Source organism: Schistocerca nitens, chromosome 5 (genome assembly GCF_023898315.1).
Source record: "Schistocerca nitens isolate TAMUIC-IGC-003100 chromosome 5, iqSchNite1.1, whole genome shotgun sequence".
In the NCBI taxonomy this organism is placed as follows: domain Eukaryota; kingdom Metazoa; phylum Arthropoda; class Insecta; order Orthoptera; family Acrididae; genus Schistocerca; species Schistocerca nitens.
This window is the reverse complement of record NC_064618.1, coordinates 748,323,445-748,347,534: the sequence shown is the minus strand read 5'-3', so window position 1 is coordinate 748,347,534 and position 24,090 is coordinate 748,323,445. Positions and strand designations below refer to the sequence as shown.

General features: G+C 42.2%; 1 protein-coding gene across 1 annotated transcript in view; it reads right to left on the bottom strand.

The window, feature by feature from the left end:
• LOC126260958 (tetratricopeptide repeat protein 30A) overlaps window positions 1-24,090 on the bottom strand; it is a 176,962-nt gene that overhangs the window by 140,216 nt on the left and 12,656 nt on the right. Inside the window, exons 2-3 of the mRNA XM_049958474.1 lie at window positions 18,215-18,280; window positions 2,683-2,892 (exon numbers count right to left, since the gene is read on the bottom strand). Of these exons, the coding sequence (XP_049814431.1) occupies window positions 2,683-2,892; window positions 18,215-18,280 (276 nt within the window). The remainder of the gene's footprint in view (window positions 1-2,682; window positions 2,893-18,214; window positions 18,281-24,090) is intronic.

Here is a 24,090-nt window from a genome sequence, read left to right as displayed (position 1 = left end):
AAGTCCATCAAGAGCAAATAGTCTGGCCGGCTCACAGAGGGAGTGATTTTACTCCATGATAATTTGTGCCCACATGTCTCCAAGGACATGAAGAGTAATGGCCAAGTTCACGTGGGAGAAGCTTGAGCATCAGCCCTACAACCTGGACATGTCACCCTCTGACTTCCACATGTTTAGTTCGTTAAAAAAACATCTCAAAGGGAAGCGCTTCAACTCAAGTGACAAACTGAAGGTACAGTGCAAGACTGACTCCTGTGACAGCCACAGGAATTCTGGGAAATGGGAATCCTTTAGTGCGTGAAACAGTAGGACAGTTGTGCTCAGCCCTCTGGTGATCAATTTAAAAAAAAAAAGACTTAAATTATACCCACAGTGTTGTTTCATACATTTTCTTTTGGGCACCCTGAATACAAATTTTTGTACTCATTTAAATTGCTGTACACATTTAATTTGGAAATTCAGTCGAGAATATTTCTGGTCTTACATTGAAGTACATCTAAATAACTGAGTCTCATGAGTATCCAGGATGGCAGTTGGTTTCCACCAAGATTTGATACACAGTACTATGTCTTGCTTCTTACAGATCCTGATAGCCTCACGCAATTCAAATGATTTATGAAAGCAATTTGCACGGGCAGGTAATCAACCAGACAGAATGTTCATGACTGTGGATCAAATGGCTCTGAGCACTATGCGACTTAACTTCTGAGGTCATCAGTCGCCTGACTGTGGATCAAAGAAGACCTTGAATGTCTGCTGTTACGTAAATACACTCCTGGAAATTGAAATAAGAACACCGTGAATTCATTGTCCCAGGAAGGGGAAACTTTATTGACACATTCCTGGGGTCAGATACATCACATGATCACACTGACAGAACCACAGGCACATAGACACAGGCAACAGAGCATGCACAATGTCGGCACTAGTACAGTGTATATCCACCTTTCGCAGCAATGCAGGCTGCTATTCTCCCATAGAGACGATCGTAGAGATGCTGGATGTAGTCCTGTGGAACGGCTTGCCATGCCATTTCCACCTGGCGCCTCAGTTGGACCAGCGTTCGTGCTGGACGTGCAGACCGCGTGAGACGACGCTTCATCCAGTCCCAAACATGCTCAATGGGGGACAGATCCGGAGATCTTGCTGGCCAGGGTAGTTGCCTTACACCTTCTAGAGCACGTTGGGTGGCACGGGATACATGCGGACGTGCATTGTCCTGTTGGAACAGCAAGTTCCCTTGCCGGTCTAGGAATGGTAGAACGATGGGTTCGATGACGGTTTGGATGTACCGTGCACTATTCAGTGTCCCCTCGACGATCACCAGTGGTGTACGGCCAGTGTAGGAGATCGCTCCCCACACCATGATGCCGGGTGTTGGCCCTGTGTGCCTCGGTCGTATGCAGTCCTGATTGTGGCGCTCACCTGCACGGCGCCAAACACGCATACGACCATCATTGGCACCAAGGCAGAAGCGACTCTCATTGCTGAAGACGACACGTCTCCATTCGTCCCTCCATTCACGCCTGTCGCGACACCACTGGAGGCGGGCTGCACGATGTTGGGGCGTGAGCGGAAGACGGCCTAACGGTGTGCGGGACCGTAGCCCAGCTTCATGGAGACGGTTGCGAATGGTCCTCGCCGATACCCCAGGAGCAACAGTGTCCCTAATTTGCTGGGAAGTGGCGGTGCGGTCCCCTACGGCACTGCGTAGGATCCTACGGTCTTGGCGTGCATCCGTGCGTTGCTGCGGTCCGGTCCCAGGTCGTCGGGCACGTGCACCTTCCGCCGACCACTGGCGACAACATCGATGTACTGTGGAGACCTCACGCCCCACGTGTTGAGCAATTCGGTGGTACATCCACCCGGCCTCCCGCATGCCCACTATACGCCCTCGCTCAAAGTCCGTCAACTGCACATACGGTTCACGTCCACGCTGTCGCGGTATGCTGCCAGTGTTAAAGACTGCAATGGAGCTCTGTATGCCACGGCAAACTGGCTGACACTGACGGCGGCGGTGCACAAATGCTGCGCAGCTAGCGCCATTCGACGGCCAACACCGCGGTTCCTGGTGTGTCCGCTGTGCCGTGTGTGTGATCATTGCTTGTACAGCCCTCTCGCAGTGTCCGGAGCAAGTATGGTGGGTCTGACACACTGGTGTCAATGTGTTCTTTTTTCCATTTCCAGGAGTGTAGTTGAGGCTTATCAACCTTAGCACAGAGATTGGTCACAGAACCATTTTTACAGGGACCTGTGCCAGCTCAGTTCCCTTAATGTAGACATTATCCTTGATGTTTTGATGTGTAAGTCTTGCTGATTTATGTGCCTGCAGTCATAATCCAACCATGACCACAAGAAAGATTCATAGAACTGGACAAAATAAACCGTGTCTGGTCACAGTTATCTGTGGCTAAGGCACTTCAAGAAGTCCACTGTCTTAAAGTGCCATAATTGTAGAGTACTCAGAAGAACCAGAACAAGACATATTTATTGTGAAAATTTAACTATGAGTGGTTGGTTCAGATTGTTTACTGTGCAAAGAATAAAAAATATGTAAAAACTGATCAAATTTAAAACTAATGCAATTTTTACATCAGCCACAACACTTAGAAATGTGTCTAAATGCTACACTGAACACAATTTTAAACCACATTTTAGATTAATTGAAGCATGTGTATCTACCTTGGTGGTATATGCTGGATCATCTATCTGAGATGTAACTTTCATAGCCTCCTCATACAGACAGGCCTGATACAAAGACTGAGCATAATACAATTTGTACTCTGTTTCTTCAGGGACAAGAGCTGTCAGCTGCTCATAGCAATCTGCAGCATTTACAAAATCTTGAGTATAGAAGTAACAGTATGCAAGTAATGAAAGTCCAGCTCTTGACTGAAAGAAAATAAAAAAGAAAATAGTCATAGCACAAAAATACAGTACTTACAGAGGATATGTCTGCACATAATTACACACATTTGACAAGAACTAGTTTCCAGTCTGTAAAGGTAACTATTAGTTCCAATGACTTACAAAATATAAATTATACAATCAAAAATGCAAACATTTTTGAACAAACAACATCATTCAACTGACATCCTTCACTGTCAATACACTATTAGAGCCTTTTTCTGGATTATCGTGTATTTAAGAGAGGGAGAGGGAGAGGGAGAGGGGGAGGGAGAGGGAGAGAATAATTACACAGAGTAAAACCTGGCAAATATGATATCTACTCCACACCAAAACTCAAATAATAAAATATCCAGAACAAAGTTGTTTAAGCATTCTGAGTGAACAGTGAGATGTGTGGGCTGCTGAAATGTCTAACTGAAAATGGAACAATAATGAGAATGGATCATGTTAAGCAAAGTTTAAGCAAATGGGAAAAGTATGCTGATGACAATGAATGAACTTATTTATAGCAAAAGTTACAGAGTCCAAGGTAAAAACCAAAAGTGGCATTAACACACTTGTTTGTTGTCAACTCCCCACTTATTTACCATCATTTCACTTGCAGCTATAACCCAATCAAATCAAGCAAAGATATTTCTGATACACTCTATTTGACTGATATAACAATCTCTGTTTCTTGATGTAGTAAATATTGCTAAGGTTCTTGAAGATAGGCTTTCAACAGAGCATTCTAAAGACTGTTGGTACCTGTACATTTCATCTTCCTCACAATATTGATAAGTTATTCCTGGGGTCTTCCATAAATAGCCAATATCATCATTTGAAGACGCAGAGGAGATCCTTTAGGTGAATGGACCAACAAGTATGTCGAGCAGCTGGTTAAAGATGTAAGTCATTTCCATTTTCAAGGCAAGCCATCATGGAAATGCACATAACTACAGATCTTTACTGCTGACATCAGTCTGCTGTAGAGCTAAGGAATACACATTATGCTTGCTTAGTTTCTGTCATTCCCTCTGGAACATAGGATCATGACGAAATTCCTACATTTGGTACGATTTCTGGCAAGTCTCTTCACTTGACTCCCATCCTCTGCAGCTTCTCTCTCGATCGTCCTTTTCCACATCTGTTTGGGACTACCACATTTTCTAACTCCTTGAGGGTTCCAGTCCAAAGACATCCTTTCAGTAGCTCCATCTGATATCCTCAATGTATGCCCAATCCAATTCCATTTTCTTTCTTTGATTTGTATATTGATTGGTTGCTGATTTGTCTCCCTCCAAAACTCTTCAGTTGTCATTATATCTGGCCATCTCACATTTAAAATACGCCGGAGACAGCAATTGACAAAAACTTGGAGCTGGTTTTTGATGTGGTTAGTCACCTTCCAAGTTTCACAACCATACAACAGAAAAGCCTTCACATTGCTATTGGAAACCTGGAGTTTGGTCTTCTTTGAGACGTTCCTATTTCTCCAGACAGGGTGCAGTTGTACAAATGCACCATTTGCTTTGTGGATGTGACTATGGACGTCCTCCTCAGCGCCTCCTGTAGTCGTGACTATACTTCCGAGATAGAGTAAAGATTGGACCTGTTCTACGTCCTCTCCATTAATGGCCAGCCTATTCATGATGGTCGAATTTATCCGCATTTCTTTAGTTTTGCGAACATTTATCTTGAGGCCTGCAACTTCTGTCTTTCTCTGTAGCCTGGCCAGTTTCTCTTTGATGTCTCAATATCATTGTGCCATTAAGCAAATGTTATCTGCGAAATCTAGATCTTCGAGCCTTTCCCACATCCCCCATTGTACACCTCTCTTCTGTCCCCCCATCACTCTCTTCATCACATGGTCCAACACCAAAAGAAATAGTGTTGGCAAAAGAATACACCCTTGTCATACTCATGAATTAACCTGGAAAGTCTCTGTTAGTTCTACATTATGTAGCACTTTGCATTCAAAGTCTTCATACATTTCCTTGATGATGTTAATAATCTTTGTTGGAATGCCATATTTTGCAAGAGACTCTTCGATTGACAGAGTCGAAAGCCTTTTTAGAGTCAATGAAGGTAAGGTAGAGGGTGTGTTGCCACTCCACACTTTGTTCCAGAATAATTCTGAGAGCATTGATAAGGTCCACACAGCTTCGGTGTTTTCTAAAACCCGCCTGATCTCTCCTCAGTTGTGCCTCCACAGAATCCTTAATGCAGTTTAAAATGATACTCGAAAGTACCTTACTTGGTACTGACAATAGGGTAATGCCCCGCCAGTTGTTGAAGTTAGTAACATCTCCTTTTTGGGGTATCTTCACAATAATACCTCATTTCCAATCTGTTGGCAGTTTCTCATCTCTCTATATCTTTTCTAAGAGGATGTCCAATAACTCAACAGTGGTGTCCAAGTCTGTTTTCAGCATCTCAGATGTTATATTATCTGGTCCTGGTGCCTTTCCATTCTTGATGTGCTTCTGTGCTATCCGAATTTCTGCTTTCGTGGGTGCACTTACACCGATACTGGGACTAGGACCATTGTATTCCGTTTGTTCTTGTTCTTCTACCTCCCTACTGAGGTCTCTATTTAGAACTTCTTTAAAGTGTTCCTTCCACCTACATGATTGTTCTTCATGCGTAGTTAGTATCTCCCCTTTCTTTTCCTTACTGGTCGGTTCCTCTGGAAGCTTTTCTTTGAGAGCATCTTAGTGGTATCATATAGTTCTTTCACATCCCCCCCTCTGTGCTGCCTGTTCTGCTCTACCAGCCTGCTCATCTATCCATCTTCTGTGGTCTCTTCTCACACTCCTTTCACTTCCTTATCTGCTGCTCTATAATCAGCTTGTGCCTGTGCTTTTTGTGCCTGGTCCTGCTCTGATTCACTCTTCCCTTGGCCTCCTTTCTAAGGGTATGTTTGGACATCCAATCTCTCCATAGGCGATTTTTAAAGCCAAGTTGTCTCTCACTCACTTGCACAAAAGTATTCTTAACTTCTGTTGACATTTCCTCCATGTCCTTATCCTCAGCCATGTCCAGTTCTAGTGCCTGGAATCTATTCCGGAGTTCCAGCTGGAACCTCTCAGCTATCAGTGGATCTTTCAGTTTACCTACATCGAATCTTCTATTTCTTGGCTCGAATTTCTTTCTGGAAGCCACAATCTTCATTCAGAAACTGGCAGTAATAAGATGGTGGTCGCTACTTGCGTCTGCTCCTCTTCTATTTCGCACATCTTCCAGGCTCCTCCTGAACTTCCTGGATACTGCGATGTGGTCAATTTGATTTTCTGTAACATGATCTGGGGATACCCATGTTATCTTATGACATCTCCGATGTCAAAACAAGGTCCCTCCTATTACAATGTCATGGCTCACGCAGAAGTCACAAAATCTTTCCCCATTATCACTCATTTCATCCAAGCCATGTAGCCACCTTATCTGTTCCAAATCCTCATTGTTATCTCCCACCTTGTCATTTATGTCTCCCATAACAATGAGGATATCTTTCTTGCTCACTTTCCTTACAGTCTCTTGTAACAGGTAATAGAACGCCTCCTTCTTCTCAGTCTCTGATGTCTCTGTGGGGGCATAGCACTGGATAAGTGTTACGTTTCGGACCTTCGTCTTAAATTTGGCAGTCATGATCCTACTGGACACAGGTCTCCATTCTAGAAGGCTCTTCTTTGCTGCCTTGGTCAACAATAGCCCAACTCCATCCCAGTGTTCCTCTTCCTCTTCACATACTGAAAATAAAAACGTAATTCCATCTGATGTCTGCATTTCACCAAATTCTGGCCACCACACTTCACTCAATCCCAGGATATCAAGCTTATAGTTATTCATTTCCCTTGTCACTTGTTTCAGCTTGCTACTCTCTTCCCCACAATATTGATAAGTTATTCCTGGGGTCTTCCATAAATAGTCAATATCATCATTTGAAGATGCAGAGGAGATCCTTTAGGTGAATGGACCAACAAGTGTGCCGAGCAGTTGGTTAAAGGTGCAAGTCATTTCCATATTCAAGGCAAGCCATCATGGAAATGCACATAACTACAGATCTTTACTGCTGACATCAGTCTACTGTAGAGCTAAGGAACACACATTATGATTCCGTATTATAACTTTCTTGAGAACAGAAAATATTTTCTGGAGTGATAGTCCAGCAAGTATCAGGAGAGCTTCTGTGAAGATTGGAAAACAGGAGAGAGATACAGGCAGTATTGAAGCTGGAACAGCAGGTCCTGAGTTGTGCCTGAACAGTCCTGTTCTCAAGAGCATTGCCTGCACAGGCAAGGTTCGGCGCTTGAATCCCGATCTGGTACATAGTTTTAGTCTGCCATGAAGTATCAGCACAGTGTGCATTCCACTGCAGACTGAAAGATTAATTCTAAAGTACACAGTCTGCTTACAACTAGGCAAGGATCTTATCTCAGTAAAAGATGATTTCCCAGTAAAGCACAAACCATAGTAATATTCACAGAGCATGATGCTGTCCTCATGTAACTTAAAACATACAAAAAAGACTGACGAGAAAAATTCCCAATGACTCAGCATTACAGGCTTGCCTTGTACAAAGACATTTGTTGTCAATAATAAAATCATAGCTGCAGAACCAAACCAACACCAAATGGCCATTCTCTGGTCCCTCCAACTGCAGGTTTTGTCACTGTTGCATAAAGGGCACTGGGGGATAGCACACGCACTAGCCACACTTACTTAATGTTACACATTTGTCAAGTATGTGCAGCACCACCACGTACAGTGTTTACACTATGGGCTATTCCTCTGGCAATGCGACAATTGTGACTGTGCAGAAATCTTCTGAAAATCAATTTACCTACTTGTCCTGATACGTTATCAAACTACCCCTGCATTAATTGTATGTAGGCTTTCATGGCTAGTGCTTACTCAAGTGAAAACTTACAGGTTGATGCTGATGATGTTTGGTTTGTGGGGCACTCAACTGCGTGGGCATCAGTGCCCTTACAAAGAACCAAATTTTTTTACACAGTCCAATTTTTTTTTACACAATCCAATCTAACCACTGTGACAAGTGATGATGATGATGATGATGAAATGACGAGGACAACACAAACACCCAGTCCCTTGGCAGAGAAGATCCCCAACCCGGCCGGGAATTGAACCCAGGACCCCGTGATCAAGAGGTATCAATGCCAGCCACTAGACCACGAGCTGCGGACTTTACAAGCTGAGAGGCCACAGTTGATACATAAAACTATTTCTTGGTGTTTTGACTCTTGAGTATATCTCATATACTGCCAGGCAGTGATAACATAGAAGAGACAATGGGAATCACACAGTTAAGTTTGCTGCCATTCTGTCCACGACATAACCAATGGTCCTGGCTGAGACTTGTGGTGTGGGCAACACCCCCTCCCCCCGCCCCACACTTCACACTGCAAATACAATGTGGAGTGCAGATAGCATACAGTTACTTGGAGGTAGCAGTTTAACACTACATTCATCACATAATCACCCAAATATCGTATCTCCAAAGGAAGAAACTGCTTCAAGCCATACTGATAAGTTACCACTTTCCTGTTAATACAATGAATCTCTGATTGTTTGATCTAAAAACATAGTAACAGTGTGATTCATTGTGAGCTACAGAATTCTTGGCTGTTCAGTTATATTTTTTAATAATATCTTTTTAAGAGAATTTCATGTTTAATGTCTCAGTTGCATGATACAAATGATTTATCACGTGTTTTGATAATACATAATGTCATATCTGGGGGAGGGGGGTGTTCACTGTTTCTGATTGATAAAAATCTTCTGGTAAAAGCAATTGGTCTGGAGTTACAAGAGATATTAACAATTTTTTGCAAATATATGATGTAATTGTATAGGAAATCTTTTGGTAAAAAAAACAGCCTGAAGTTACAAGAGGCATTTATAAATTTTTGAAAATATATAACGTACTTGGATAGATGACAAACCTACTCACCAAGCAGCAACAAGAGTAAACACATACACTCCTGGAAATGGAAAAAAGAACACATTGACACCGGTGTGTCAGACCCACCATACTTGCTCCGGACACTGCGAGAGGGCTGTACAAGCAATGATCACACGCACGGCACAGCGGACACACCAGGAACCGCGGTGTTGGCCGTCGAATGGCGCTAGCTGTGCAGCATTTGTGCACCGCCGCCGTCAGTGTCAGCCAGTTTGCCGTGGCATACGGAGCTCCATCGCAGTCTTTAACACTGGTAGCATGCCGCGACAGCGTGGACGTGAACCGTATGTACAGTTGACGGACTTTGAGCGAGGGCGTATAGTGGGCATGCGGGAGGCCGGGTGGACGTACCGCCGAATTGCTCAACACGTGGGGCGTGAGGTCTCCACAGTACATCGATGTTGTCGCCAGTGGTCGGCGGAAGGTGCACGTGCCCGTCGACCTGGGACCGGACCGCAGCGACGCACGGATGCACGCCAAGACCGTAGGATCCTACGCAGTGCCGTAGGGGACCGCACCGCCACTTCCCAGCAAATTAGGGACACTGTTGCTCCTGGGGTATCGGCGAGGACCATTCGCAACCGTCTCCATGAAGCTGGGCTACGGTCCCGCACACCGTTAGGCCGTCTTCCGCTCACGCCCCAACATCGTGCAGCCCGCCTCCAGTGGTGTCGCGACAGGCGTGAATGGAGGGACGAATGGAGACGTGTCGTCTTCAGCGATGAGAGTCGCTTCTGCCTTGGTGCCAATGATGGTCGTATGCGTGTTTGGCGCCGTGCAGGTGAGCGCCACAATCAGGACTGCATACGACCGAGGCACACAGGGCCAACACCCGGCATCATGGTGTGGGGAGCGATCTCCTACACTGGCCGTACACCACTGGTGATCGTCGAGGGGACACTGAATAGTGCACGGTACATCCAAACCGTCATCGAACCCATCGTTCTACCATTCCTAGACCGGCAAGGGAACTTGCTGTTCCAACAGGACAATGCACGTCCGCATGTATCCCGTGCCACCCAACGTGCTCTAGAAGGTGTAAGTCAACTACCCTGGCCAGCAAGATCTCCGGATCTGTCCCCCATTGAGCATGTTTGGGACTGGATGAAGCGTCGTCTCACGCGGTCTGCACGTCCAGCACGAACGCTGGTCCAACTGAGGCGCCAGGTGGAAATGGCATGGCAAGCCGTTCCACAGGACTACATCCAGCATCTCTACGATCGTCTCCATGGGAGAATAGCAGCCTGCATTGCTACGAAAGGTGGATATACACTGTACTAGTGCCGACATTGTGCATGCTCTGTTGCCTGTGTCTATGTGCCTGTGGTTCTGTCAGTGTGATCATGTGATGTATCTGACCCCAGGAATGTGTCAATAAAGTTTCCCCTTCCTGGGACAATGAATTCACGGTGTTCCTATTTCAATTTCCAGGAGTGTATAAAGGTACTGAAATTTACAAGCTTTCAGATTCAGTGGCTCCTTCTTCTCGCAGACTGGTTGAAGGGGAAGGAAGAGGGGTGAAGAAAAAGGACTAGTGAGGTTTAGGAAATGGGGAGAGTTCAGAAAAGTCACCCAGAACCCTGGGTCAGAGGAGACTTATCAGATGGAAAGACTGATTGTTGAGGACAGCACTGGATGGGATTTATAAAGAAAATAAACAATAAAGAAAATAAAGAAATTCTAACACATGAGCATCAAAGTGCTTGACAATTTTTCTTAAAATATATGCAGTTGCACAACATATCATGACAGGTCATCAATTATCATTTATAATAAATGTTACATGTATCAGCTGTCTTTGGATTTGCTGTTTGTATGTGCAATATGCTATCAATATCAGAGTTATGAAACACCATCTTCAGACATCCACAGGATTGTCCTGTCAATTGACTATGAAAAACAGCAATCAAACAAAATAACCTTTGTGTAGAAGATATATTCTGAAATGCCACTTTATGTGCACGTAACTAAAAAAACACAACCCACAAGTATAGTGAGTCAAAATATGTAGGCCTGTCTGACAAAATCACTTTGTTATGAAGCATGTCTGATATGAACTGTCCACGGCATACATCTTTCACTATCAATATAGCTTTGCATATTGACTTCTTGATTTACAGGCTTCATAACACAGGCATTTTGTCAGATAGGCACAAGTATCAAGACATCAGTGTATGTGTTTGTAGTGTCTTCTTTACTTACGCAGCGATTGCATTGTGCTACGACTGCTACCAGAAGGGTGGGGAACATTCTTCTGGTCTCTGTAAGTCCATCTTTATACAAATGGTTGCGGGAACTTGGTTGTTCAATATAAAATGCTGAATCAACACACCTTTCAGCCATCTAAATTTCCAACTGTTATTTCATTTGAACAGCCAGTTTCAGCACTATATTACACCATCTTCGGGACCCCAGACCAGTGCATAGGAAGAATCGCAAGTGTGGTCCAGTCAAAATAGGGGCCAGCATTCAGTGACTGGTATCCATTGCTTTTTGAAGCAGTGATCCCTTTGATCAACATTTGCCACCCATCTGGTCTGTCAAGTGGGTTTTGCCTGCCTACTTCGGAATTTAAGTTTGATGGGCTAGCAGGGACTGCAGGAGCCTGTTGGAGGTGAAGGCGACCGCAGCAAAATAAATGGAGTTGTTTCCCCCTCCCCTTACGAATCTAGGGCTGTACAGTGTACTTTCAGACATCATTTTGATTAAAGATAATATTATACAATATTTTCTTACTCTACCTCAGTCTTAATCAGTGAGACAATTTTGTTTTTCTAGGTATTCCCTTTCTGTATAGAAGCAATGCTTGACCAAGTAATACTTCACAGTAGATCTGACTTGTTTATGTCCATTATTATTTTTGTGGATTTGGGTAGTGCACTGTACAATTTGATGCCAGGGTGGAGTATGTCTTTCAGTAATAGCGCTGTGTTTGTCTGTTGTACATGTACATCATTTGTTTGTCTTGTGTGGTAGCTATGTACAGATTCATTACAGGTGATGATTGGACTGCCGCTGTTAAGTTTTCCTTTTATAATAAATAGATTTTCAACTATATAAACACATGGAAGTGGTAGTATTTCATTTTTCCTAAATAGTGGCTTGAATGATGTTCTTTGATCTAACCCTTCCATTAATTTAATAATTTTTTCTGCAATCTAAATGCTTTCTGACTAGCTCCACAATTTCCCCAAAACACTACACCATATTTCAATACTGAATGAACATAAGCAAATTATATGGTCCTGCGATTATCATGTGATATACAGTTTCCTATTACTCTCATTACAAAACATGTTTTGCTCAGTATTTTGTTCACTTAGTCCACATGTGTATGCCATTTCATGCTTTGCTGAATCCATATACTGAGAAATTTTGTACTCCATATTTTTTTTCAATTTTTTGTTCACTTATTTCTACAGGAAGATTAGCTGGTGTCCTATTCTGGGTGGTGAAGATATCCTTTGCAACAGTTTTTTTTCCAGATTTATAATCAAACTATTTGCATCAAAGTACTGTACTATCTTCTCTGTGACGGTCTTAATGTCATTTTCAAAGTTTTCTTTACTGCTTCGTGTAATTAAGATGCTGATGTCATCTGCAAATTGATATAGCTTACTGTTTTTACTGTTCATATGTAAATCATTTACATACAGTAAGAACAGAATTGGACCCAATATGGAACCATGGGGAACTCCATGTTTGACCACTAATAAATCTGTCTGATGAGTTTTGACTGTCCCATTTACTTCATGTGTTATCTCTATGAGCTGTTTTCTTTCATGGAGGTATGATATAATCTAGTTCTTCCCTGCTCCCCCAATACACCAGTTCTGCATCTCACCTAGTAATTTGTCATGACTGATGGTATCAAGCAACAAGTCTATGAATATACTTGAGGTATGTTCCTGCCTATTTAGGGCCTGCAGAGTTTCATACAGAAAAGAAAATATTGCTGTTTCAGTAGAGTGATTTCTCCTAAAACCATGTTGAGATACCATTAGTATATTACATATATTTATGAAATTTGACAGTCTTTTATAAAAGAGTCTCTCTAGAATTTTAGAAAATACAGAGTGTAGAGAAACTGGTCTATAGTTTGACACATCTTCTTGGCTTCCTTTTTTTGTAGTGGTTTAACTCTCCTAATTTTAAGTGGAAATGCTACATCAAAATGATTGTATCCATAAAGATATTAAGTTTGTCAGATATATTTCCAGCACCATAAATTTGCTCCCATGATTCTTTTTTTAAAAGATTTCTAAATATTTCAATATTCTGATCATTGTAAGATCTGGTCTCATGTGTACTTGTCAGTTTTTTGGCCTTATCACATTCAATACTGAAGCTTATGGTTTGTCCATAGTTGTCTCCAAGTCCAGTCTTTATTATTTCTGCTTTGTAATGTTGTTGATTAGAGTTAATTATTATTTGGTCTATTGTCGAGTTTGTAGGGCAAGTTCCTTGTGTTGGGGAATGTTTTGTTATTTTCAAGTTATAAGAAAGTAATAACAGATTCAATAGTTCTGTTCTTATTTTATGGGTTTTGCTAAAGTCTATAGTGAAATCACCGCATATGAGTAGTTTTTGTTTATTTTTTACAGTTAGAATTAATGTTTTTTCCATGTGTTGAAGAAAGTTTTTTATGTCTCCATTAGGAGATCTATAAAGTCATACTACAGTTGTTTTGTGTAAAGGTAATTCTTTGGATGATATTTCAAAATCCTTTTCCCTATTTAGTGTCTTTAGCTGTTCCGTATTTTTGTAAGCTATTCCTTTTCTGACGAAGCTACAGTTTCCACCACATTGAAGATGCTTTCTACTAGTGTAGGCTGCCAATTCATAGTTTGTTATGTTACCTGTCTGTAATATATCCTCTCTTAACCAGTGCGCATTAAGATATAGCACAGCAGCACCATTTAATTCATCTGAAAGCATTAGTTCCAATTCTATTAATTTATTGCACAGAGAGTGAACATTCTGATGGAACAGTATCAAATTGTGAACCATTTTTCTGGATTACTTAGTTGAGTACTTACCTTTGCTTTGCTTTCTGACTTCTGTTTTCATTTTTTTCTAGTACCAGTAGATGATCTGTTTTACTGGCGGAAATACTTCTGATATTTTTTGTAGTCTTATTTAAATTATCACTCCCTTTACTAAAAGTCAGTTTCCGTTGTTTTTTATAAAAGCACACACATATGCCAACACTTTACTGCAAGGTTTTGATCCTAACCTATTCAGATGAAGTCCCTTGTCCTAGACACTTATAGATGACAAACTTATTAAGATCTAAAAATACTGCCCCTAAAGTACCACACTGATTTCGCACCCAGTCATTTATCCTGTCTATGTAGCTATCACTCACTGATCTTTTGTGTAATATTCCACTTATCACTATCTTGGATCCAGAATAGGTATTTTTGGCTGTTCTGATTATGTTTCTTGTTTCACTGATCAGCTCACTTTCACTGCAGCTGCGAAGAGAATTCGTCCCCACATGCACAAAAACACCCTTATATATTTCATTGCCAGCCATGGTTTCACCTTCTTTTGCATTTTGTTTGGTACCCAAAATGTTTTTCAGGTGTTTAGTCATCTGATGTAGCCTAATCCCAGGTGGAACATCAATTTTACAGTTCGGGACTTTGATGATTTTCATAAGAGAATTGCTAAGTAAAAGGAATTTGTTTCCGACACACAGCTTCTCTTCATAATTAGTGGATCTCTTTATGTTTCTTTCATTTTTTCAGCATTCCTTGGATTATTTCCCCCATTTTGCATCATCTTCTGAGAATTACAAATTTCAGGAAAACTCATTATCATTCATCAATTTAGAGCAGATACAAGGACACATGACCATCTGGTGGGTGCAACATGCCCTCGATCCACAATGTCTTTGTACTAGTGGCAGTCTTCCCTGAAGATCATACATGCTGCCGGGAGGCAGTCAGCTGACAAGGCATTGATAATTCTAGCTTGATGGCGGCTGACAGCTGTCGCTAGTGTAGCATTCCTGCAGGCTGGAGTGACTGGCTTAGCACAGCCAGCACTTTGTAGGCAGAGGCTTCATTGGAGGATTCCATTGGGGCCAGATAGAGTCAAACCTTGGACCCCATAGAGCACGGCTAGTAGCCTCCTGTCCTGACACACAGGTCCACTGAGCTCCACTGCTGAACTCTTTACTATCCCTTCGCTGCTGGTTGGCACCTATTTGTAGCACCCTTGCATCAAGATGTTTTGCTGTCTGGCAGCAGTGGCACACATGGGCGATTGATGCAATGCTGCACTGACATGTCATTATCTGAGTCCTCCCATACATTGATGTAATGTGTGAGATGGTATGCAGGACAATTGTGTCATCACTTGCATGCCTTTGGGACTGTAAGTGGGTCACTGTGTCACAAAATTCTTTGGCATCACAGTATTCCATCTGCACCACAACACTTACATGCACATCAAATGAGTTTGCACACTATAGGTTCTAATTGTAAGCTACTTGATTTGCTCATTGTATCACACAGTTAGTTATCTATACAGTCATATGGCTGTCTGAGGATGGAGTTACATAACTTTAAAACTGATAACATACCACACATGTAAATGGGTGACAGACATAGGGGAATTACAGGCAAAGTTTAAACAGATTGTAAATTAGGTTCTGGAGAAGTGTAGAGTAAGAGGATTAAGGATGGAAAAGATCCACTGTGGTCTAATAACAAAATTTGGAAAATGTTTAGGAAGCAGAGACTGTTGCATCCTTCACTAAAAAGAGAATGAGTCAATGACGACAAGCCAAATTACATGAAATTTGTGTGTCTGTAAAAAGATCAATGTGCAAAGCGTACAATAACTTCCTCCAACATACCTTAGCAAAAGACCTTTCTGAGAACCTGAGAAAATTGTGGTCCTATATAAAATCGCTAAGTGAGTTGAAGGCTCTATCCAGTCACTTGTTGACCATTCTGGTGTGGCAACAGAAGACAGCAAAAGAAAACTGAAGTTTTAAATTTGGCATTTTAGAAATCATTCATGCAGCAAGACAGTACAAACATACTGTCATTTAACTGCTGCAAATACTCCTGTATGAAGAATGTAGTAATAGGCATCTCTGGTGTACAGAGGCAACAGAAAAAGTTAAAAATAAATAAGTTACCAGTCCAGGTGGAATCCCAATTCAGTTTTATGGAGAGTACTATATGTCATTGGTCCCTTACTTATATTAGTTTGCATTTATTGTGAATCCCTTGCCCAGCACAAAGTCCCAAGTGACTGGAAAAAAAGTGCAAGTGACTCCTTTATATAATAAGTATAAAAGAATGGACCTACATAGTTATAGACCAATAACCTTAACATTGCCTTGCTGCAGAATTCTTGAACCTCTTCTCAGAATGAATACAATAAATTCCCTCAAGATGGAAAAGCTTCTGTCCACAAATCAGCTAGGATTTAAAAAGTATCGCTTTTGCAAAACTCAGTTTGCCCTTTCCTCACAACACTCTGTAAACCACAGATGAAGGGCAACAGGTGGATTCCATATGCCTCGATTTCCTCACAGCGTTTGACACAATGCCCCACTGCAGACTGTTAATGACGGTATGAGCATAAGGGATAGGTTCACAGATATGAGCGTGGCTTGAAGACTTCTTCAGTAATAGAGCCTACTATGTTGTCCATGACAGCAAGTGTTCATCAGAGATCAGGGTATCATCAGGAGGGCCCCAGGGAAGGGTGATAGGACTACTCTTATTCTCTATATACATAAAAGATCTGACACACAGATGAACAGTAATCTGCAGCTATTTGCTGATTACACTGCAGTGTACAAGACGTTGTCATCATTGCATGACTGGAGGAGGATGCAAGATGACTTAGACAAAATATATAGTTGGTGTGGAGAATGGTAGCTTACTATAGAAAAATCTAAGTTAATACAGACGAGTAGGAAAAACAATTCTGTAAAGTTCAAATACAGCATCAGTAGTGTGCTGCCTGACACTGTTATGCTGATTAAATACCTAGGCACAACACTGCACAGTGATATGAAATGGAATGATCATGTAATGATGGTAGTAGGGAAGGCGAACGGTTGACTTCAGTTTGTTAGGAGAATTTTGCGAACATACAGTGCATCTGTAAAGCAGACTGCATATTGAATACTAGTGGAACCCATTCTTGAATACTGTTTGGGATCCGCACCATATAAGATTAAAGGAACGTACTGAAACAACCCAAAGATGGACTGCTAGATTTGTAACTGGTAGATTTGATCAACACATGAGTGTTACAGAGATGCTTGATGAGGTGACATACTTTATGAACTCAAATGGGAATCCTTGGAGGAAAGACAATGTTCTTTATGTGAGACACTGTTGAAAGTTTACAGGACAGGCGTTTGAAGTTGAGTGCACAACAACTACACTACTGCCAAAATACATTTTGCATTAGGAGCATGAAGATAAGATTAGAGAAATAAGGGCTCATGCAGCAGTGTATAGGCAGCCATTTTCCCTCACACTATTTGCAAGTGGAACAGGAAAGTAAAGACCAGTAGTGGTACATGGTATCATCTGCTATACACCGTACAGTGGCCTGCATAGTATGTGTGTAAAAAAAAAAAAAATGGCTCTGAGCTCTATGGGACTTAACATCTATGGTCATCAGTCCCCTAGAACTACTTAAACCTAACTAACCTAAGGACATCACACAACACCCAGTCATCACGAGGCAGAGAAAATCCCTGACCACGCCGGGAATCAAACCCGGGAACCCAGGCGTGGGAAGCCAGAACGCTACCGCACGACCACAAGCTGCGGACAGTATGTGTGTAGATGTAGATGTTAAACTTGTATTAATGGTAGAAGACCTTGTAACTGAATGTAGCGGTAGTGCCCCGGGTTCCCGGGTTCGATTCCCGGCGGGGTCAGGGATTTTCTCTGCCTCGTGATGACTGGGTGTTGTGTGATGTCCTTAGGTTAGTTAGGTTTAAGTAGTTCTAAGTTCTAGGGGACTGATGACCATGGATGTTAAGTCCCATAGTGCTCAGAGCCATTTTTTTTTTGTAGTGGTAGTGCACTGAAATCACACTCAGATTTGATGCTACATTCAGAAGAATTTATCAAAAAAACGTAATTTGTCAAATCATCCACATTCAGTATTTTTCTATCACACATCTCATTGCTTCACATGGTATATTTTTGGAGGAATGTTAAAGTAAACCTATACTAACAATTACTCTTTCAAGATTGTTATTCAGTTAAAAATGTAACATAGATGAAAATTGCACTACACTACTCATATTTTCTATGTTTTGAATGAAGTGAACGAAAGTGGACTTACATTGGAATTTGTTCGTAAAACATTGTTAAGCACCTGAATAGCCTCTCCATATCGCTGGTCCCTGATCTGAAACCACAAGAGGAAAAAAGTCTATCAAAGCAAGTATTTTGTAAAAACAGAAAGTGAAAGCCTCAGTTCAGAATAACATAACGGCTGTTGCACACAGCTGTTTCAATATCAGTAACGTGGAATGTCATCCCATTATATATAAATACCACTAGGCACATTTATAGAGAAATTCTATGTCAATGCTGAAAGCTAGTTATTCCACAAGGAGAACAATGCAGTATCAAAACCTGGGAAAAACATTTGATAATTTTTGTCTTGTAATGCAAAATGGGATTAACAATTAAACTCTGTCTCAGATTTAGATCTTACTTCTACCACAAAATTAACTCTCATTATGCTTTAAAAACTTCAAAATTTCTTTACATATGACAGACACTGACAGACAACCCAGAACTGAATAAAATGTTCCTAAATTGCTACTCACCAAATATAGGAAGCAAGGGGTAGTGAACAGGCCATTAAAAGATAGGACATTGGTTACCTTCCAGATAACATCCTTTCCCATAGCTAACAAAGTTATTCCAATACCTACAGTAATTATTGTACAGGAATTATAGCAGATTTCTGTGTGACATTTTATGTCCTCTGTATGAATGACCACCACTAAACTGTATCCAAGAGCAGAGTTGACCACTCAGTGGCTGAACACATTGTTGAACACAAGGTTAATTTCAATAGCTGCTTCAAAAATCATGCCCCCTGGATCCTTACCTTAACCATAGTTTCTCTAAATTAGCATAGATAAGAGATGTCCTTGCAACACATCCTTCATTCCCGTAATCCACCTTATCCTAATTTCCAATTCCTATGCCATTATCTCATTCACCTAGCATCTCTCTCTCAAAGCCATCCCCAATCCTTCCCCAACCTTCCCTCCCACTTTGCACCTCCTTTTCCCCTCATCCACTCCACCCAAAACAAATCCTAATCCTAGTCTAGCTGCAGTGCCAGCACAATATAGTCAGCCATAACAATGTAGCTACAGAGGTGTACATATGTACTGTGTAGTCTACAGCAATACATCCCAAATGCTCACATCATATCCTACAACTGATTCTAATATAGATTGGTCAAATGCTCTGATTTTTTTCGGGGGATGTCATACTTGTCTATTTGCAATGGCTAAAATTTCATACATCACATTATAAATTTTAACTGGTGTTATTTTAGAATAATTTTTATTGGTGTAATTCTAGAATCAGCAATAGCAAACTTGATGTAGCAGTAGTTTGCAAAGAACTCATACAACAGGCCATTTAGGTATTCAATCTCACTAGGCCTAAAACTAAATAGATGTGAACTATAGCACATAGTAAGAAAGACATGCAGAATAGAGAACTGCTTGGAAAACTCAATACTTTACAGTTATTTTGAGGCTGAAAATGGACCAACAGTAGTAGTTTACCTTATTCTATTCATTTTTTTCTCTGTTCTGGTAAGTAACATTGGAGGTGAAAGTAGGAAATTCCACAATTACATTTTGTTTCACGATTTCGAATCAGTTTCATATAATTCCCTCTTTGTATATTGTGTAACATTTTTGACACGACTGTAAAAACATTTTGAATGGTTCACTTATCTTTTACAGCAGGGAGCCAGCAAATAATGTGTGATCTACTGGAGTGCTGGACAGAAAATGCAATACAAGTAAAAAAATTAAGGTCTCATTGTTGTACACTGATAAATTACCATATATGTGGAATCCTTAGATAGAAGGAGAAATTGGTTTGCAAATTAACTGTTTCTAGAACCATGCATGATTGATAATAACAGTTCAGTGGACAACAGTTAATCTGCAAACTATTAAATTTAATGGAAATAAGTCTGAAATTGTTGTTGTTGTGGCTTCAGTCCAGAGAATGGTTTGATGCAGCTCTCCATGCTACTCTATCCTGTGCAAGCTACTTCATCTCCAAGTACCTACTGCAACCTACATCCTTCTGAATCTGCTTAGTGTATTCGTCTCTTGGTCTCCCTCTATGATTTTTACCCTGCATGCTGCCTGCCAGTGCTAAATTGGTGATCCCTTGATGCCTCAGAACATCAACTGATCCATTCTTCTAGTCAAGTTGTGCCACAAATTTCTCTTTTTCCCAATTCTATTCAGTACCTCCTCATTAGTTATGTGATCCACCCATCTAATTTTCAGCATTCTTCTGCAGAACCACATTTTGAAAGCTTCTATTCTCTTCTTACATAAACTATTTATCATCCATGTTTCACTTCCATACAGGACTACCCTCCATACAAATACTTTCAAAAACAACTTCCGGACACTTAAATCTACACTCGATGTTAACAAATTTCCCTTCTTCAGGAACGATTTCCTTGCCATTGCCAGTCTACATTTTATATCGTCTCCATTTTGGTCATGATCAGTTATTTTGCTTTCCAAATAGCAAAACTCATTCACTACTTTAAGTGTCTCATTTCCTAATCTAATTCCCACAGCATCACCTGATTGAATTCAACTCGTTTTGCTTTTGTTGATGTTCATCTTATATCCTCCTTTCAAGACACTGTCCATCCTGTTCAACTGCTCTTCCAGGTCCTTTGCTGTGTCTGACAGGATTACAATGTCACTGGCAAACTTTTCAAAGTTTTTATTTCTTCTACATGGATTTTAATTCCTAATCCAAATTTTTCTTTTGTTTCCTTTACTGCTTGCTCAATATACAGATTGAATAACGTCGGGGATAGGCTACAACCCTGTCTCACTCCCTTCCCAACCACTGCTTCTCTTTCATGACCCTCAACTCTTATCACTTCCATCTGGTTTCTGTACAAATTGTAAATAGCCTTTTGCTGCCTATATTTCACCCCTGCCACCTTCACAATCTGTATGAGAGTATTCCAGTCAACATTGTCAAAAGCTTTCTCTAAGTCTGCAAATGCTAGATATGTAGGTTTGCCTTTCTTTAATCTATGTTATAAGATAAGTCATAGGGTCAGTACTGCTTCACTTGTTCCAACAGTTCTACGGAATCTGAACTGATCTTTGTTGTGACTCGCCGATCATTTAAAGTGCCGCCGCGCAATTACGCACGTCCTCTACGTGCGGCGCTGTCTGCCTGCCAGCCATGCAGCAGCGGCGCCACCTAAGCGGCCAGCCGAGCAGCGGCCGCTAGACTGAGACTCAGTGCTTATCTGAACGCTAACGTGTACACATGTTAACTTACTCTGTGACATATATGTGTTGTAGTGTCGTTCCTAAATATACTTGTTAAACTAGAAGTTCTAACAATTGGCGACGAGGATGGGATTTTTCCTTTTCACCGTTGACTCACAGGGTTCCATGGCTACTGTCGAGCAACTCTTGCAAAATCTCCTTGAACAGCAAACGCTTCTAACGGCGGCAATTCGCGATTTCGTCGCGGCGTCAAATGCGGGCCGGTTCTCGTCGTTGGCTGTACCTCCTTTTCCTCCTTACGACGAGACGGCAGAAGACTGGTCGGATTATGAAAAACGTCTTCGACAGCACTTCTTGGCATTTTATGTCTCGGACGAACAAGCATGTAAGTCTCTGTTCCTTTCCTGGATTTCGCCTCAAATGTATCGGTTGTTGTCGCAATTGGCCCCTTTGAAGGATCCGGCGTCTTTGTCCTTTGCTGAAATGTGTTCCCTTCTGTCGGTCTATTTTCAAAAGCAAACGCATGTGGTAGCCTCTCGTGTTGCCTTTTATCGTTGTCAAAAACAACCCAATCAATCTTATCGCGCTTGGGCTGCTGAACTTCACGGCCTCAGTCGAAAGTGTCACTTTGTTACTGATGTTCACAAAGAATCCTATGCCGATTCCATGGTACGGGATGCTATTATCCGGTCGGCGCCCGACAAAGAAGTTCGGCAACGTGCCCTTCAGTTGGCGAATCCGACTTTAGATGAAGTTCTCTCCATTGCGCAGTCTTTTGAAATTTCTCGCGCCGCTGGGGCACAAATAGAAGCGTGGGGTGACGTCGGGGAAATACAACCTCTGTGCGCTGTTGACGACGCGCGCGGCGCGTCCCCGCCGGCCGACGTGGCCGCAGTGCGCTCCCACGCGCAGCCTCGGCCAAGCCGTAAACAAACCCCTAAGAAACTGCAGCAAAATCCCCGGCAACTTCCTTCATGTCCAAGGTGTTTTACGAAACATTCACGCGACGATTGTCCACAACGTTGGGCTGTGTGTCACAATTGCAAAAAGAAAGGTCACGTGTCTTCCGTTTGTAAATCCGACCGCATACATGACGTCCATGAACATGACGCTGATTCTGATTCTGTGTTGTCTGTCAATTGCACTTCTTCCCTTTCCGGGAAGTTATTCCTCACTGTCCAAATCCTTGGTCGAGATGTTCACATGCAAGTGGATACCGGTTCTGCCGCCACTATAATTAATTCTCAGACGTATCTTCAGCTGGGTTCTCCACTCCTGTCCCCTGTCACTCGGCAATTACGGACGTACAATAAACAGAAGATTTCTCTCTTGGGACAGTTTAATGCTGAGGTATCTTACAAATCCGTCGTTCGCACTGTTCCCATATTTGTGGTCGACCAGGGCAACGCAGAAAATCTTTTTGGTTTCGATGCCTTCCGCGTTTTTGGGTTCTCCATAGATGACTCTGTCAATATTGTCTCTGACGCTATTCCTTATGCTAAACTGGATTCTTTGTTGACGACCTTTTCGTCCATTTTTTCTCCTGGGTTAGGCCGTGCACACGACTTTGAAGCTCATATCACGCTCAAACCCACTGCTCGGCCTAAGTTTTTTCGGGCTCGGCCCATTCCTGTGGCCCTTCGTGATCGGGTCAAACAGGAGTTGGATCGTCTCACTACTTCCGGGGTCTTGCTTCCTGTCACTTCCAGTGAGTGGTCCTCTCCTGTCATTGTCGTTGCCAAGCCCAATGGTGCTATTCGTCTCTGTGGCGATTTCAAAGCCACGGTAAATGCTCAATGCCTCATCGATACTTACCCTATGCCCCGTCCTGAAGAACTGTTCACTAAACTCGCTGGAGGGCAGTATTTTTCTAAAATTGACCTGTCAGAAGCTTATCATCAACTTCCTCTCGACGCTGCTTCCCGGCAGTTTCTGGTTCTTAACACGCCTTTCGGCCTCTATCAATACCAACGCTTGCCATTCGGGGTTGCTAGCGCCCCTGCTCTTTTTCAGCGATTCTTGGAACAATTATTGCTCCCTGTTCCTGGGTGTATCAATTACATGGACGACATTGTTGTCACGGGCTCCACCACTGACGAACATCTTCAAAATCTCCACACACTTTTTAATGTCTTACAGACTGCAGGTCTTAAGTGTAATCTTCAGAAATCACAACTTTTTCAGGCATCAATCACGTACTTGGGGTTTCGACTCTCTCGGGATGGTATTCGTCCGCTTCAACAAACTGTCGCTGCGATCGATGCCCTTCCTCGCCCTACGTCTGTTAAGGAACTGCAGGCCTTCTTGGGGAAAATCGCCTACTATCACAAGTTTTTACCGTCTGCAGCGTCGGTGGCTCAGCCGTTGCATTGCCTGTTGCATAAAAACGTGCCTTTTCACTGGTCCGCGTCATGTGACGCGGCTTTCCAGAAATTGAAGACTATGCTGGTACAGGCCCCGTGCCTAGCTACTTATCGACCTGGCCAACATCTTGTCCTTGCTACAGACGCCTCTCAATACGGGGTTGGGGCAGTCCTTGCGCACCGTTTTTCTGGCGGTTCGGAACAACCCATTGCTTATGCCTCCAAAACGCTCACGGATGCCCAACAAAAGTATTCTCAAATTGAGAAAGAAGCTTTGGCCATCATTTATGCTCTTCATAAGTTTGGTGTTTTTC